Source organism: Oncorhynchus kisutch, linkage group LG9 (assembly GCF_002021735.2).
Source record: "Oncorhynchus kisutch isolate 150728-3 linkage group LG9, Okis_V2, whole genome shotgun sequence".
NCBI classification, from domain to species: domain Eukaryota; kingdom Metazoa; phylum Chordata; class Actinopteri; order Salmoniformes; family Salmonidae; genus Oncorhynchus; species Oncorhynchus kisutch.
In genome coordinates, this window is record NC_034182.2 from 17,575,838 (window position 1) to 17,593,909 (window position 18,072).

At 40.9% G+C, this 18,072-nt stretch overlaps 1 protein-coding gene across 1 annotated transcript in view; it reads left to right on the forward strand.

Moving 5' to 3' along the window:
- The first annotated feature begins 358 nt into the window (after window positions 1-358).
- LOC109896834 (ankyrin repeat and BTB/POZ domain-containing protein BTBD11-A) overlaps window positions 359-18,072 on the forward strand; it is a 221,837-nt gene continuing 204,123 nt past the window's right edge. Inside the window, exon 1 of the mRNA XM_020491219.2 lies at window positions 359-1,503. Coding sequence (XP_020346808.1) covers window positions 639-1,503 — 865 coding nt within the window. The 5' untranslated portion in view covers window positions 359-638. The remainder of the gene's footprint in view (window positions 1,504-18,072) is intronic.

The window sequence follows — 18,072 nt, forward strand, 5'->3', positions numbered from 1 at the left end:
TTAATCTGACAATCCACAACAATCACATTATTATGTGCATGTAATGTACGGAGTGTGTTTTCATATGTGTAGACAGACATTGTTAATGTGCTAAATGCAACACCCTCCCAGCCATTAGGCCTGATCAATAGCAGGTGGATAAATGTGTGGGAGAGTGTCATTCTTAATCTGCCTGTTTTAAGTCTGTTGTATTTATTATGATATAAGACTCAGATTTTTGAGTAAATCCTTTTCCAGTCATATTTGAAACATGTTTAATGTGCCCATCAACAGCTAATATCATAATACATCCCAGTTGACAAATTGAATATGTCAGTCAAGAGTAATGAAGGCATCAGATTGGCCTTCAGCAGCCAACCATGTGCCTAGCCCCTCCTCTCCGCGCAAGAGTCCGTGCTGCGCCTGATGCAGTGGCTTGTGGATTCGATCTCTCTCAGGTTACGCAGGAGTTAGAGAAAGACCAGTTTAATGGAATATTTTCAGTAAAAGCAAGAAAGCGAAAACTAGGTAAAACATTCACTTCATTTACAGAGATTGTATGTAGCCTAATATAACTCTTGGAGCCGTGGAATAGCTGCGACAGAGACAGGGTTTGTGGCATTCATTGAAAAAGCAGACCTTTAGTATGCAATGCAGCCATGACAGGCAAGAGTAAGACAGCTGTGAGGACGCTGGAGGATTTAACGCTCGATTCCGGTTATGGTGGAGCCGCTGACTCCTTCAGGTCTTCCAGTGTGTCGCTGTGTTGCTCTGACACGAATCTGTCATATGCGCATGGGGGAAACTGCTGGCATCTGACCGAATCTATGCACAGCCGACACAACAGCTTGGACACGGTCAACACCGTCCTGGCGGAGGACACGGATATATTGGAGTTCTCCAGCCAATGCGCCAAGCTTCCCGAGCTGGAGGACGTGCCATGGAGCCTCAGCGAGGTGGAGTGTGCACTCAGGAAGAAAGAGGAGCTATGTGTTGGGAGCCCGTCACAAGAGGTCCTGGCCAAGCTCTCAGCACTGGTCAGTCGGGCGTTGGTGAGGGTCGCCCGGGAGGCTCAGCGCCTCAGTCTGCGCTATGCCAAGTGCACCAAGCACGAGATCCAAAGCGCCATCAAGATGGTTCTCTCCTGGACCCTCTCTGTCAACTGCATCACCGCAGCACTCGGTGCACTTTCGCTCTATAATATGAGCACTAGGGATAAATTCTACCGGGGCAAGTCAGCGCGGTGTGGGCTCGTCTTTTCTGTAGGAAATTTTTTCAAGTGGATGGTTGAGAATCGAGTGGCACTCCGGGTCCATGAGCATGCGGCTATATACTTCACTGCCTGTGTGGAAAGCCTGTTCCTTGAGGTATTCAGTCGAGTGCAGCGGAGCGCGCTCATCGAGAATGACAACGGTACCTCCACATTTATGCTTGAGTCCCTAGAGCAGGCCATCAACAATGACTCAGAGATCTGGGGTCTGCTGCAGCCCAACCAGCACCTCATATGTGGGAAGAATGCATCTGGTAAGAAAAACAAAATGCATGTTGCTCGTTTTCTGTTGACAGAAATATGTCCTGAATGGAATCGGATGTAATATGTTGTGGGTTTTTCGTTGGAAACTCAGGTTGTTTCAAGCAGAATGTACTTTGTTGACCACAGATCCTTTGTTTTTGTTTCTATTATTTGGCTGGCAGATCTGCCAGTGCATTGGGGGATACAGGGATGTGTTAATAGGCGTCTGTTTGTATCATTGGCCCTCGCCAATGTTGTTGTGAATGACGGTCACCTCACGTCGAGTTGAGGGACTGTTTATAGAGGTGGCTACTTAATTAAAGCTTATTTTAATGGGTCTTTCATAATTGAGTTATTTTGATAGAGGAACGAAATTTACATCACCCACAGATTATTGGTACATAATCTGCATTTTTAAACCACATTTTGTCATAGGTTAAGATTATTATATATATTGTTAACCTATTTGCCAAAGTTAGGGTAATAGGGGGTAACTAGCTTCCTCGGGCAACTTCCCCCCCCCTCCCGTTAATTTGCATTAAGACCCAAAGATGTTACAATTAACACTCTCCGTGTTGTAGATATATTCCAATGAAGTTAGATCTATAATTGTTTTTTAAATATACAAGAAGGAAAGCCTTAAGATAAATAATCCACTTGTTTAGAGAGAAAAATGTAGATAATTTGAGTAAAGTAGTAATATGTTGGATGAGTGTGTTGGGGCTACACCCCCCCCCCCCCCCTCTTACTAGGGGGTAATTGGCCCCTAGTAAGTATGTGTTTCCACCTGTAATTTAGACAATGACTAGCCAAGTTAGCGCTAGTTTATGCTAATTTGCTCGCTAGTTACTTCACCAGCAGTACATACTAGCCAGCTAACTAGTTAGAATAAGCTGCTAGGAGTGCTAGCTAGCAACCTTACTAGTTGTAAATGTTTCCACTAGTGACTGATATTTTTACAGTTATTATTACTTTTTAGCCTTTTAGCTGTTTTACACAGCATTTTATGTAATACAGCTAGATACTATAGCTAGCTCCATTTTTAAGAGAGCTTTTCAATTGGCATCTTTCCCCCTGTTTTCAGTCACAGGTGGGGTCTGGATTAGGTGTGCGGGGCTAGGGGCTGCGAACCCCGTACAGGGATCAACATCAGGGGAAATTTCAGAGTGACAGCTAAAAATACAATGTCGTAACAAACATTCTTGAAAATACAAGTGTCTTACATCCTTCAAAAGATTAGAATCTTGGTAACAAACTACATTTTCTAATTTAAAATAGCTATTACAGAGAACAAATAACATGCTTTTGTTTGAGAAGAGCGATCAACAACAAAAAACATTTTCCGCCATGAAGGTTTTGACACATTCACATCTGAAGGTAAAATTATGACTTACATTCTGATATCTTGCTCTTATTTATCTTCCTGAGGGTCCCAGTGATCAAATGAAATGCCGTTTTCTTTGATAAAATACATTTTTATAGCCTAAAACGAAACATTTTGTAAACCGTTTTTGTCATGAATTCCATCTTTATACATTTTTTACGGAGAATTCGACGTAATTACACATACTAAACAATTGTTTATCTAGTCATAGTTGGTTTCACTGCAATCCTCTGGATGTTTGCAACACAGCCAAACTTGATTGTTTTTTTTGCGGGATGTATTGACCGAAGTGAACTGATTTGAAGACGACGAGCAATGACTTCATTGCGCACCAATAATATCTGCGAAGCTTCGTTGATTGACTGTATTTCTGCCCAATGACCACTGATCTTCTTGAAATCTACCTGGGTAGATAGCCAATGAGCTGAGGTAAACGCCAGTATGTGATGTTTATGGGTTGAACCACCACCCCTTGTTTGTAAACGCATGCGTAACGAACTTCATTCTCGCCTTGACCATCAGAGTAGTTGCAGTAACGCTTGTTACGCACAGCAGCGTTTTGGAAAGTAGTATTTTTGAAAGTGTTTTTCCAACGATTTCATTGAAGACATCATGGCGAATAAATCAGAAAAGGCGAAGTCCAAGTCTAAGTATACAGATTTGCACCAGATTATAGAAGAGATTGATCGGGAAAGTGAGACAGATTTTTTTGTTTGAGGAATCTTTGAGTGTTATGATTCAAACATTGAGTAGCTGTTTCTGCAAGGACAGGGCGTACTTCTGGACGGGTAAGTGCTGATGCCGTTTTATGAAATATATATATAATTATACACTGCTCAAAAAAATCTAAGGGAACACTTAAACAACACAATGTAACTCCAAGTCAATCACACTTCTGTGAAATCAAACTGTCCACTTAGGAAACAATACTGATTGACAATCAATTCCACATGCTGTTGTGCAAATGGAATAGACAACAGGTGGAATTTATTTGCAAACTATGGTGGAAAATAAGTATTTGGTCAATAACAAAAGTTTCTCAATACTTTGTTATATACCCTTTGTTGGCAATGACAGAGGTCAAACGTTTTCTGTAAGTCTTCACAAGGTTTTCACACACTGTTGCTGGTATTTTGGCGCATTACTCCATGCAGATCTCCTCTAAAGCAGTGATGTTTTGGGGCTGTTGCTGGGCAACATGGACTTTCAACTCCCTCCAAAGATTTTCTATGGGGTTGAGATCTTGAGACTGGCTAGGCCACTCCAGGATCTTGAAATGCTTCTTACGAAGCCACTCCTTCGTTGCACGGGCGGTGTGTTTGGGATCATTGTCATGCTGAAAGACCCAGACACATTTCATCTTCAATGCCCTTGCCAATGGAAGGAGGTTTTCACTCAAAATCTCACGATACATGGCCCCATTCATTCTTTCCTTTACACGGATCAGTCGTCTTGGTCCCACTGCAGAAAAACTGCCCCAAAACATGATGTTTCCACCCCCATGCTTCACAGTAGGTATGGTGTTCTTTGGATGCAACTCAGCGTTCTTTGTCCTCCAAACACGACGAGTTAAGTTTTTACCAAAAAGTTATATTTTGGTTTCATCTGACCATATGACATTCTCCCAATCTTCTTCTGGATCATCCAAATGCTCTCTAGCAAACTTCAGACGGGCCTGGACATGTACTGACTTAAGCAGGGGGACACGTCTGGCCCTGCAGTATTTGAGTCCTTTTCGGCGTAGTGTGTTACTGATGGTAGGCTTTGTTACTTTGGTCCCAGCTCTCTGCAGGTCATTCACTAGGTCCCCCCGTGTGGTTCTGTAATTTTTGCTCACCGTTCTTGTGATCATTTTGACCCCACAGGGTGAGTTCTTGCGTGGAGCCCCAGATCGAGGAAGATTATCAGTGGTCTTGTATGTCTTCCATTTCCTAATAATTGCTCCCACAGTTGATTTCTTCAAACCAAGCTGCTTACCTATTGCAGATTCAGTCTTCCCAGCCTGGTGCAGGTCTACAATTTTGTTTCTGGTGACCTTTGACATCTCTTTGGTCTTGGCCATAGTGGAGTTTGGAGTGTGACTGTTTGAGGTTGTGGACAGGTGTCTTTTATACTGATAACAAGTTCAAACAGGTGCCATTAATACATGTAACGAGTGGAGGACAGAGGAGCCTCTTAAAAAAGAAGTTACAGGTCAGTGAGAGCCAGAAATCTTGCTTGTTTGTAGGTGACCAAATACTTATTTTCCACCATAATTTGTAAAGAAATTCATAAAAAATCCTACAATGTGATTTTCTGGATTTTTTTTCTCTCATTTTGTCTGTCATAGTTGAAGTGTACCTATGATGAAAATAACAGGCCTCATCTTTTTAAGTGGGAGAACTTGCACAATTGGTGGCTGACTAAATACTTTTTTGCCCCACTGTATTTTAACAGCAATAAATCCATCTGTTTAATAATGAATTTAGTATGTTGTTCAAGCAAATCAGGCTACAAAAACCTACTTTCTAAACAATGTTTTGGTTGGTTTCTAGCTTGTTAGCTAGCTAGCTAATGTTAATGTAGCTGGCTAGCTGATTTAACTAATGACCATATCATATAGCTAACAATGTCTTAACTTTAGCTCATTTTTATTCATTATTACAGGAAAATAAACTCACAACAAGATCCTTATTTACAAGTTAATGGTGACCTAATTAAAGAAAAGAGTATGACAAAATAAAAGCAAGGCATTCTACCAAATAATCTTTTTACTTGGACTAACATTATATCCTAATTTGACTTTGGTGCAGGTCATGTTGTTCTTCACGTTACTGTTTCTGGTAAACACACACTATATCAAATAACATCAATGTTTATTTGTCACATGAGTAGGATACAGAAGGTGTAACGGTACACTGAAATGGTTACTTGCATAGTGGAGTCCTTGTTTAGACATCTAGCTAGCTAGCGAAACAATGAACCATAATCCCAACTCATAACGTTACCAGCGTGTATGAATCTAAAGCTAACCAACTAGGTTCAATTTTAGCTAGCTAACATTGGGTTATAACTAGCAATGCAAATGGCTTGGAGATATGAATAAAATTACTATACAGATAATACACGTAACATTTGCTAGCTAGCCAACCAGCTAACATTAGCTAGCTAGCTAACAGAACAGATGAACTTGCAATTAAAATTACATTGACACTATTAGAAACGTAAAATATCATAAAATGTAACTAGCGAAACTCTCTTACTCATATTTATGGATGAACGCTTCTCCCTCTCTGTCACGGATGCCATTGTTGCCCTCAGTTAGAAGATGTTATCTTGAGACAGGTGTTTTATAAACAGCCTTTTGTGTGCTATCTTTATGACTCCCTTCGCATATTTGCAATCAAACACCAGAATTTTCATCATCACCTTAGCTATCACAAAGTTTCAGTGATCATTCAACTGATTTCAAAACTCGGTCCTCCAGAAAGTGGAGAGCATTAGCAACACTTTTGCAGTTCTTCGTTATATCTTTCAAAAAAGCTGCTTTACACAGGATTACCTACACATTCTGAGCAGTTCATGTTATAGGCAGAAGCACGCTACATGGCAGACCAATCTGATCTCATCTCTCGGCATGTCCAACCCAACCATTATCTCAGCCAATCGTGGCTAGCAGGAAGGGTCCTCCCTTTTTCCGTGGCTAAACCATTTTAAAAAGTATTATTCATATGTACAGATGGCATACACATTTGTTATTAAGGCACATGTTCCAGGATGCTTTTTTGGGGCAAAAAACACATTTTGATAAAAATAAATATTTACATTCAAATGCCGCTGAAAGGTGAATTTTTCTTCCGGTGTCTGTTGGATAGCAGGCAGAACCATGTTTTCCTCTAAGTCTTGCCTGTTTTTAGCTCTATTACATTTATTTTTATGAAAAAACTTCCATATTCCTTGCCGAAAAGCATACCCATAACAAGATGCAGCCACCACCATGCTTAGAAATACTGTATGAAGTGGTTCTCAGCAATGAATCTGCTGCAAACATACAATTTTGTATTCAGGGAATAAAGTTAATTTCTTTACCACATAATTATCTGTTTTACTTTAGTACCTAATTGCAAACAGGATGCATGTTTTTGAATATTTGTATTATGTACAAGCTTCCTTCTTTTCACTCTGTCATTTAGGTTAGTATAGTGGAGTAATTATAATGTTGTTGATCCATCCTCAGGTTTCTCCTATCACAGCCATTAAACTCTGTAACTGTTTTAAAGTCACTATTGGCATCACTGAGTTAGGAAGGGCGCCTGACTGGGTGTATTGATGATACACCATGCTAAAAGGGATATTCAATGTCAGATGTTTTTTAATATCAATCTACCAATAAGTTACCTTCTTTGCGAACTATTGGAAAACCTCCCTGGTCAATGTGGTTGAATCTCTGTTTGAAAATTGAGAGACTGAGAGACCGTACAGATAATTGTATGTGTGGGGTACAGAAGAAAATAATGTTAAACACTATTATTGCACACTGAGTGAGTCCATGCAAATTATTATGTGACTTGTCAGGCACCTTTTTACTCCTGAACTTATTTAGGCTCGCCATAACAAAGGATTGGAATACTTATTGACACAAGATATTCAGCTTTTCATTTTTTATTAATTTGTTCAAAATTATTAAAACATAATTTCACTTTGACATTATGGGGTATTTTTTTTAGGCTAGTGACACAATCTCAATTTAATCCATTTTAAATTCAGGCTGAAACAAAACAAAAGTCAAGGGGGGTGTTTACCTTCTGAAGGCACTGTATATACCATGAGCCAGAGCTGTTTAGCCAGCGAGGCAAGCAGTAGGTGGCATAGTAGAAGGGTGACAATGCCCGAGAGCATAACCACTGCGCTGAGGGCAGAACCTAACAGGCCATATCCTTAATTGGGTGTCGTTACATAACTGTAGTGTTGACAAATTTGCACTTTTTGAGGTCTGTTAGGTTCCACCCTCAAATAAAACACTGAATAAAAGTCCCATGATGGTAGTGGCTGCCCATTACTGCTTATCACCTAAATGTTGCGTTTTTTTTTGGGGGGGTGGATCAGCTTTAATGTTGCGGATAGATTATCGCTTCCATCAATGTAATTGTCTGAATCATTTCCAATCCCCCATATATGTTTATATACACTGCTCAAAAAAATGAAGGGAACACTAAAATAACACATCCTAGATCTGAATGAATGAAAGATTCTTATTAAATAGTTTTTCTTTACATAGTTGAATGTCGCACAAAAATTATCAATGGAAATAAAATTGAACAACCCATGGAGGTCTGGATTTGGAGTCACACTCAAAATTAAAGTGGAAAACCACACTACAGGCTGATCCAACTTTGATGTAATGTCCTTTAAAACAAGTCAAAATGAGGCTCAGTAGTGTGTGTGGCCTCCACATGCCTGTATGACCTCCCTACAACGCCTGGGCATGCTCCTGATGAGGTGGCGGATGGTCTCCTGAGGGATCTCCTTCCAGACCTGGATTAAAGCATCTGCCAACTCCTGGACAGTCTGTGGTGAGACAGTCTGTTGGTGGATGGAGCGAGACATGATGTCCCAGATGTGCTCAATTGGATTTAGGTTTGGGGAACGGGCGGGCCAGTCCATAGTATCAATGCCTTCCTCTTGCAGGAACTGCTGACACACTCCAGCCACATGAGGTCTAGCATTGTCTTGCATTAGGAGGAACCCAGGCCCAACCGCACCAGCATATGGTCTCACAAGGGGTCTGAGGATCTCATCACCCCAAAGAAATGCCACCCCACACCATGACTGACCCACCGCCAAACTGGTCATGCTGTAGGATGTTGCAGGCAGCAGAACGTACTCCACGGCGTCTCCAGACTCTGTCACGACTGTCACGTGCTCAGTGTGAACCTGCTTTCATCTGTGAAGAGCACAGGGCGCCAGTGGCGAATTTTCCGATCTTGGTGTTCTCTGGCAAATGCCAAACGTCCTGCACGGTGCTCCTGGCAGTGCTCTTCCAGCTCCTCCTTGCACAAAGGCGGAGGTAGCGGTCCTTCTGCTGGGTTGTTGCCCTCCTACGGCCTCCTCCACGTCTCCTGATGTACTGGCCTGTCTCCTGGTAGCGCCTCCATGCTCTGGACACTACGCTGACAGACACAGCAAACCTTATTGCCACAGCTCGCATTGATGAGCCATCCTGGATGAGCAGCACTACCTGAGCCACTTGTGTGGGTTGTAGACTCCGTCTCATGCTACCACTAGAGTGAAAGCACCGCCAGCATTCAAAAGTGACCAAAACATCAGCCAGGAAGCATAGGAACTGAGAAGTGGTCTTTGGTCACCACCTGCAGAACCACTCATTTATTGGGGGTGTCTTGCTAATTGCCTTTAATTTTCACCTGTTGTCTATTCCATTTGCACAACAGCATGTGAAATGTATTGTCAATCAGTGTTGCTTCCTAAGTGGACAGTTTGATTTCACAGAAGTGTGATTGACTTGGAGTTACATTGTGTTGTTTAAGTGTTCCATTTATTTTTTTGATCAGTGTATATATGCATACATACCCATATACACACACACACACACACGTGTGTATATATATACAGTGCCTTGCGAAAGTATTCGGCCCCCTTGAACTTTGCGACCTTTTGCCACATTTCAGGCTTCAAACATAAAGATATAAAACTGTATTTTTTTGTGAAGAATCAACAACAAGTGGGACACAATCATGAAGTGGAACGACATTTATTGGATATTTCAAACTTTTTTAACAAATCAAAAACTGAAAAATTGGGCGTGAAAAATTATTCAGCCCCCTTAAGTTAATACTTTGTAGCGCCACCTTTTGCTGCGATTACAGCTGTAAGTCCCTTGGGGTATGTCTCTATCAGTTTTGCACATCGAGAGACTGACATTTTTTCCCATTCCTCCTTGCAAAACAGCTCGAGCTCAGTGTGGTTGGATGGAGAGCATTTGTGAACAGCAGTTTTCAGTTCTTTCCACAGATTCTCGATTGGATTCAGGTCTGGACTTTGACTTGGCCATTCTAACACCTGGATATGTTTATTTTTGAACCATTCCATTGTAGATTTTGCTTTATGTTTTGGATCATTGTCTTGGAAGACAAATCTCCGTCCCAGTCTCAGGTCTTTTGCAGACTCCATCAGGTTTTCTTCCAGAATGGTCCTGTATTTGGCTCCATCCATCTTCCCATCAATTTTGACCGTCTTGCCTGTCCCTGCTGAAGAAAAGCAGGCCCAAACCATGATGCTGCCCACACCATGTTTGACAGTGGGGATGGTGTGGTCAGGGTGATGAGCTGTGTTGCTTTTACGCCAAACATAACGTTTTGCATTGTTGCCAAAAAGTTCAATTTCGGTTTCATCTGACCAGAGCACCTTCTTCCACATGTTTGGTGTGTCTCCCAGGTGGCTTGTGGCAAACTTTAAACAACACTTTTTATGGATATCTTTAAGAAATGGCTTTCTTCTTGCCACTCTTCCATAAAGGCCAGATTTGTGCAATATACGACTGATTGTTGTCCTATGGACAGAGTCTCCCACCTCAGCTGTAGATCTCTGCAGTTCATCCAGAGTGATCATGGGCCTCTTGGCTGCAGTCTTCTCCTTGTATGAGCTGAAAGTTTAGAGGGACGGCCAGGTCTTGGTAGATTTGCAGTGGTCTGATACTCCTTCCATTTCAATATTATCGCTTGCACAGTGCTCCTTGGGATGTTTAAAGCTTGGGAAATCTTTTTGTATCCAAATCCGACTTTAAACTTCTTCACAACAGTATTCTGGAGAGAGTTTGCTGCACTGAAAGTAAAGGGGCTGAATAAATTTGCACGCCCAATTTTTCAGTTTTTGATTTGTTAAAAAAGTTTGAAATATCCAATAAATGTCGTTCCACTTCATGATTGTGTCCCACTTTTTGTTGATTCTTCACAAAAAAATACAGTTTTATATCTTTATGTTTGAAGCCTGAAATGTGGCAAAAGGTCTCAAAGTTCAAGGGGGCCGAATACTTTCACAAGGCACTGTGTATATATATATATATATATATATATATATATATATATATATATTTTTTTTTAAATATATATATATATATATATATATATACACGTGTGTGTATATGTGTGTATATACACACACACACACACACACACACACACACACACACACACACACACAGTGGGGAGAACAAGTATTGTGTGTATACAAAATTACAGACCTCTACATGCTTTGTAAGTAGGAAACACTGCCGATTTTGCAGGTTATCAAATACTTGTTCTCCCCTATGTATGTATGTGTATATATATATACACACACATATATACACATACATACATACATTGGGGAGAACAAGTATTTGATAACCTGCAAAATCGGCAGTGTATCAAATACTTGTTCTCCCCAATGTATGTATTTGATACACTGCCGATTTTGCAGGTTTTCCTACTTACAAAGCATGTAGAGGTCTGTAATTTTTTATCATAGGTACACTTCAACTGTGAGATGGAATCTAAAAAAAAATCCAGAAAATCACATTGTATGATTTTTAAGTAATTAATTTGCATTTTATTGAAAGACATAAGTATTTGATACATCAGAAAAGCCTAATTTAAGTCAAGGCAATACGGCCTTTCAGCTCCCTCCAAAGATTGTCTCCTTAGTTGCCCTGGCTGTGTGTTTCGGGTCGTTGTCATGCTGGAAGACCCAGCCACGACCCATCTTCAATGGGGGAAGGAGGTTGTTGGCCAAGATCTTGCGATACATGGCCCCATCCATCCTCCCCTCAATACGGTGCAGTCGTCCTGTCCCCTTTGCAGAAAAGCATCCCCAAAGAATGATGTTTCCACCTCCATGCTTCATGGTTGGGATGGTGTTGTTGGGGTTGTACTCATCCTTCTTATTTCTCCAAACATGGTCGAGTGGAGTTTAGACTAAAAAGCTATATTTTTGTCTCATCAGACCACATGACCTTCTCCCATTCCTCCTCTGGATCATCCAGATGGTCATTGGCAAACTTCAGACGGGCCTGGACATGCGCTGGCTTGAGCAGGGGGACCTTGCGTGCGCTGCAGGATTGGAATCCATGACGGCGTAATGTGTTACTAATGATTTTCTTTGAGACTGTGGGCCCAGCTCTCTTCAGGTCATAGACCAGGTTCTGCTGTGTAGTTCTGGGCTGATCCCTCACCTTCCTCAAGATCATTGATACCCCACGAGGTGAGATCTTGCATGGAGCCTCAGACCGAGGATGATTGAACGTCATCTTGAACTTCTTCCATTTTCTAATAATTGTGCCAACAGTTGTTGCCTTCTCACCAAGCTGCTTGCCTATTGTCCTGTAGCCCATCCCAGCCTTGTGCAGGTCTACATTTGTATCTCTGATGTCCTTACACAGCTCTCTGGTCTTGGCCATTGTGGAGAGGTTTGATTGAGTGTGTGGACATGTGCAGTTAATACAGGTAATGAGTGGAGAACAGGAGGGATTCTTAAAGAAAAACTAAGAGCCCGGTGAGAGCCGGAATTCTTACTGGTTGGTAGGTGATCAAATACTTATGTCATGCAATAAAATGCAAATGAATAACTTAAAAATCATACAATGTGATTTTCTGGATTTTTGTTTTAGATACACTGCCGATTTTGCAGGTTTTCCTATCAAATACTTGTTCTCCCCACTGTGTATGTATGTATGTATGTATGTATGTATGTATATATATATACTGTATATATATATATATATATATATATATATATATATATATATATATATATATATATATATATATACTGTATATATATATACTGTATATATTTTTAAAATATATTTTCCTTTTTTGGGGGGTGGATGTTAGCCAAGTGAGTAGAGCTTGCTGGATCTAATCCCTGTTCTGCCCACTGTGTTAACCCACTGTTCCCCCGTAGACCGTCATTGTAAATAAGAATTTGTTCTTAACTAACTTGCCTAGTTAAATAAATATATATTATTCCCCTCAAACCCTACCACACCTCCCCTAATTGGAGTAAAACAACAACACTTGGTTTCTACTTCCAGCTTATACATACTATATCTATTTTACAATAGTTATATTTTAATTTTCTATTTGCCATACATTTGTAACTGTGCTATTTCACAAAAGTTCTGAACAGACCCTGTATGTTTATGTCAGCGATTGGGTGCAGAGTGAAAGCGGAGTCAGGCGCAGGACACAGGTATGGAGTAATCCAACTGAGTTTACTCAAAGAATAAAGCAAAATTCCAAAAATGGAACATACAACAAAACTCTAACACAAACACAACCACTAACGACATAAACAATCACGGACAGAACAGAAATGTATGTTAGATGGTTAAATAGGGAATGTAATGAGGGAATGTAAAATGTAATCAGACAAAACAAAAAGAAGCAGAAAAATGGATCGGTAGTAACTAGAAAGCCGGTGATGTCGACCGCCGAACACCCCCCGAACAAGGAGAAGGGTCGACTTCGGCGGAAGTCGTGACCCCCCTTGACGCTCGGCTCCAGCAGCACGCCGACACCGGCCTCAGGGACGACCAGGAGGACGGGACGCAGGTCGAACCGGGTGGAGACGGTGAAACTCCTGTAGTAATGAGGGATCTAGGATGTCCTCCACCAGTACCCGGCATCTCTCCTCCGGGCCGTACCCCTCCCACTCCACCAGGTACTGAAGGCCCCTCGCCCGACACCTTGAGTCAATGATGGCTCGTACGGTATACGCCGGGACCCCCTCGATGTCCAGAGGGACACACCTCAGACTGCTGGAGTGGACCAGCCACCACCGGCCTGAGGAGAGACACATGGAACAAGGTGTTAATGTGATAATCAGGGGGGAGTTGTAACATAACAAACCTTGTTCAGTCTCCTCAGGACTTTAAATGGCCCCACAAACCGAGGACCCAGCTTCCGGCAGGGCAGGTGAAGGGGCAGGTTTCGGATGGAGAGCCAGACCCAATCCCCCGGTGCATCCACCGGTGCCTCACTGCGGTAGCGGTCAGCACTTTCCTTTTGCCTCCTTACGGCCCGTTGTAGCCGCACATGGGCAGCTTTCCATGTCTCCTCTGAGTGCCGAAACCATTCATCCACCACAGGAGCCTCGATCTGGCTCTGATGCCATGGTGCCAGGACCGGCTGATAACCCAGCACACATTGAAATGGTGATAGGTTGGTAGAGGAGTGAACGTACCATTAAACAGTACCATCATGATTGAGTGTCTATATAGCTGTCAATATAGTCTATATTGTAGTCTATATGATATTTGCATTGCTACTAGGTAAACCTCCAAATTGGTCCCCACTATTCCACCTGCTAAAACCCCTCCTCATCCCGAGTTGGGTTGACATCTCAGTGACCAGCAGATCACGCCCGACCCCCCGGATCCCATGGCCCCTCAGAGACTGGGATCCATTCTTTGAAAAGTTGTGTATGTTAAAACAAATGTTATCTGATGACTTTATTATTTCATTCCAAGTCATCATCTCTATAGGGCTGCTGCATTTGCTGTCACTATTTTGTTGTTCTTCAAAGTAAATAAGCCATACTTTTATGACTGCCGAATACCAACTATCAATCACTTAGATCATGTATTTACAGGTACAGTAGAGATACTTTGCAAAGCAACAGCTGCTCTCTATATCCCCTCACGATCGAGCATGCTTCTGACGCTTCCGTAGCAGGCCTAAAACAACGCAGACCGGACAAGTAGATGCACAATGGATTATGGTCATTGTTTTAGGCACTCATTTAGGTAGAATATTGGCCTATTGGAAACTACAACTCCCTACTACATTGCACAGTTCAGGCTGGAATTGATTTAACTCTAGAGAAACATTTCAATGTGTGAATTGATCTCAAAGAAAGAACCGACAAAATTCAAAACGAAAAATAACCAATGTTGGTTATCCGCTCAGCAATACATAACTGACAGCCTTCTGTCCATAGCCAGATAGAGACAGAGAGAGGTGGGACACATTTTTAAAAAAGAGAGTAAGCAAAAGTAAATTAAGTGGGAGGTGAGGTGTGCATGATGGTCAAAGTCTACTTTTTTGTAGAGATTCTCAAAAGCAAAGTGGATTTCTGGAAAAAGTCAGGTCATCTGGTGTATAATGCAGTGTTTAATATGCTTTTTGTGCACGTTGAGTGTGTAAAACGTATCTGACATGCATACATCTTCTCCTATTTGTTGGGAAATTGATCTAAAAAGCCTACTACCCATGGGCAGTAGTGCCGAGCAACATGTATGGATTATATAACACTCACTCATAAATTCACTGTTAACTGCATGAGATGTTTTATCAGTTAGAACAGCCTCTACTGTGAGTGTCTGCTTCCCCAGCATTTGGCATAATGTAGGTAAATTGAATAGCCACATTTTCTGCAACCTGGAAAGACAATATACAGTCTTTGAAAAATAAGGTTTAGATTTGTTCCTAAAGGGGTACAATTGCTTGTTACTGGGGTGGTATCCTGTAAGGTACATCCCTTGTACCTTTAGTTACATCTACATAATTGTACCCCAGTTCATATCTCTAGTTCATACCTCAGTTAGCACAATTCAAATATATACAGTACCAGTACAAAGTTTTGTCACACCTACTCAAGGGTTTTTCTTTATTTGACTATTTTCTACATTGTAGAATAATAGTGAAGACATCACAACTATGAAATAACACATATGGAATCATGTATTAACAACAAAAAAAAGTGTCAAACAAATCTGAAATATATATTTTATATTTGAGATTCTAAAAAGTTGACATGACATCCGTCGAAGTCGGCTCCTCTCCTTGTTCGGTTGGCATTCGGCAGTTGACATCACCGGGGTTTCTAGCCATCGCCGCTCCATTTTTCATTAATCCATTTGTTTTGTTTTGTTCCCTGCACAGCTGGTTCTCCAATCGCACTGCATGTATTTATTCCTCTGTTCCCCCTCATGTCTTTGTGTGGAATTGTTTGTCTTACGTGTTAATTGTTGACGCCCCAGACTAGTTTGCTTATACCGTGTTGTTCACAAAGATGTTTATTGTTAAACATAAATTATTGTGACTGTTTGCGCGTTTTGCACTTTTGCCTATTGGCTGGAGGTTTTGACACAATTGCGTCCATCTGTTGGTTTCTCCTGCATCAGTAAAGTGTGCGCCTGTTCACAACTCTCTGCTCTCCTGCACCTGACTTCGCTACCAGTAACGCACACACCTGACAAAAGTAGCCACCTTGATGACAGCTTTGCACACTCTTGGCATTTTCTCAACCAGCTTCACCTGGAATGCTTTTCAAACAGTCTTGAAAGAATGCCAAGAGTGTGCGAAGATGTCATCAAGGCAAAGTGTGGCTACTTTGAAGAATCCAAAATATATTTTGATTTGTTTAAAACTGTTTTGGTTACTACATGATTCCATATGTTTTATTTCATAGTTTTGAGATCTTCACTATTATTCTACAATGTAGAAAATAGTAAAAAATAGTGAAAAACCCTTGAATGAGTGAACGTGTCCAAATGTTTGACTGTTACTATACATTATTACTCCACAGGTACAAAAGTGGGCTCTTAGAAAAGGTAGATTTTGTCTTCATAGGAAACAACCACAGTGACAAGTCAATGTACTCCTCAGAAATGGCATAAATGTACCTGTACCATAGACCATTTAAACTAGTACACTTCCACTAATGGGTGGCCAATAATAACAATCTCAACCCCAAGGTACAACTAAGCCATGCCTCAAATATAATTTACCAGTGTGCCTTACCTTTTCAAGTGAATTGTAGTTAACACCCATGAGTGTATTTACAAGTGACAGAGATAGCATGTAAAATGACTTTGGAAAAACACTTTAAAAATTAATATACAATTAATTTTGAGACGTTTTGGGGCTTGAATATCATGGTTAACACGGCACATCAGGCTTGCAGGTAGTGTTCCAGTAATTTTCCCAGAAAACTTTTTGAAGGATTCTGCATTTCCTGCTTATTCCCTCTCACTTCCAGAAATCTTCCAATTGGGATTTCTGGAAAACCTGTGAATGTTATCAGCATTTTGTAACCTTACCTGCTGGTTTGCATTGTGCTGTGTAATTCCTATCAGAATCCATCCAGAGTTAGACCTGTTTTATTTACCTGCAACCTGCATTCAGAATGACAGCCAGGGTTCAGATTTTTTTTAGGAGACTGCCTAAGCCATTTGAACTGGAACAACCATTTCAGTAACGGGTGCAAAACAAATGTACTTGTTGATTTGGATTAGTTTAGAATGTTTTTATTTATTTTTGTGTAGCTTAAGATGAGTCAATCAATGAATATACTGAAGAAAAATAGAAATGCAAAATGCAACATTATCAATGATTTTACTGTGTAACAGCTCATATAAGGAAATCATTCAATTGAAATAAATAAATTAGGCCCTAATCTATGGATTTCACATGACTGGGCAGGAGCGCAGCCAATCAGAATTAGTTTTTGCCCACACAATTCTGTACCCTTATTTCTATAAGTGTAAAGACTGGAAGTTTGACATTCAGTGCTGTTCTGAAAGGTTGCTATAGCTCTAGACTAGCTTCAGGATCAATTTAACCTATAGATTTCCCACCGCAAAGGGATCTCACTCTTAAACCCAAGTGAGCCACTAACAGTTTTGTACTGGCATCAATACGGCTTTTAAATACATTTAAAAGCCGTATTGGTATGTGTTTACTATACAGTATGTCTATCTTATCTGACTTGCAATTTAAGTTCTCACTGGGATATTTTTCTTCTATTCTATTCAATGCAGACAGCATGGAGCTCCTGCGTCTGATGGACTGTGACGATTGTCCTCATGTCCTCCATCAGCTAATCTAAAGACGAGCCTTACTATGAATAACCAGACAATGAGAACATAAACCATTTATGACAATCACATTTATTTATTGTAATGTGTGGTCCTGATATGTGGATTGTTGAACATCTGAAAAAAAGAAGTGAAACTTGAATGAGATGTGCTACGTTTGGAGCATCTACAATTAGTTTGGGACCGAGACCTGTTGTTGTGTGTCTCCTGGTTATTGTATTCTTTCTGTCATGTATGTAACAATGAAACTTTTAGATAAAGCTGTAGAAATGTTAAGGCTTACCTTGTATTTCCTTATTTATTGAATGTTTCCTGATCAGATTTTGACAGGCAAACAGTGGC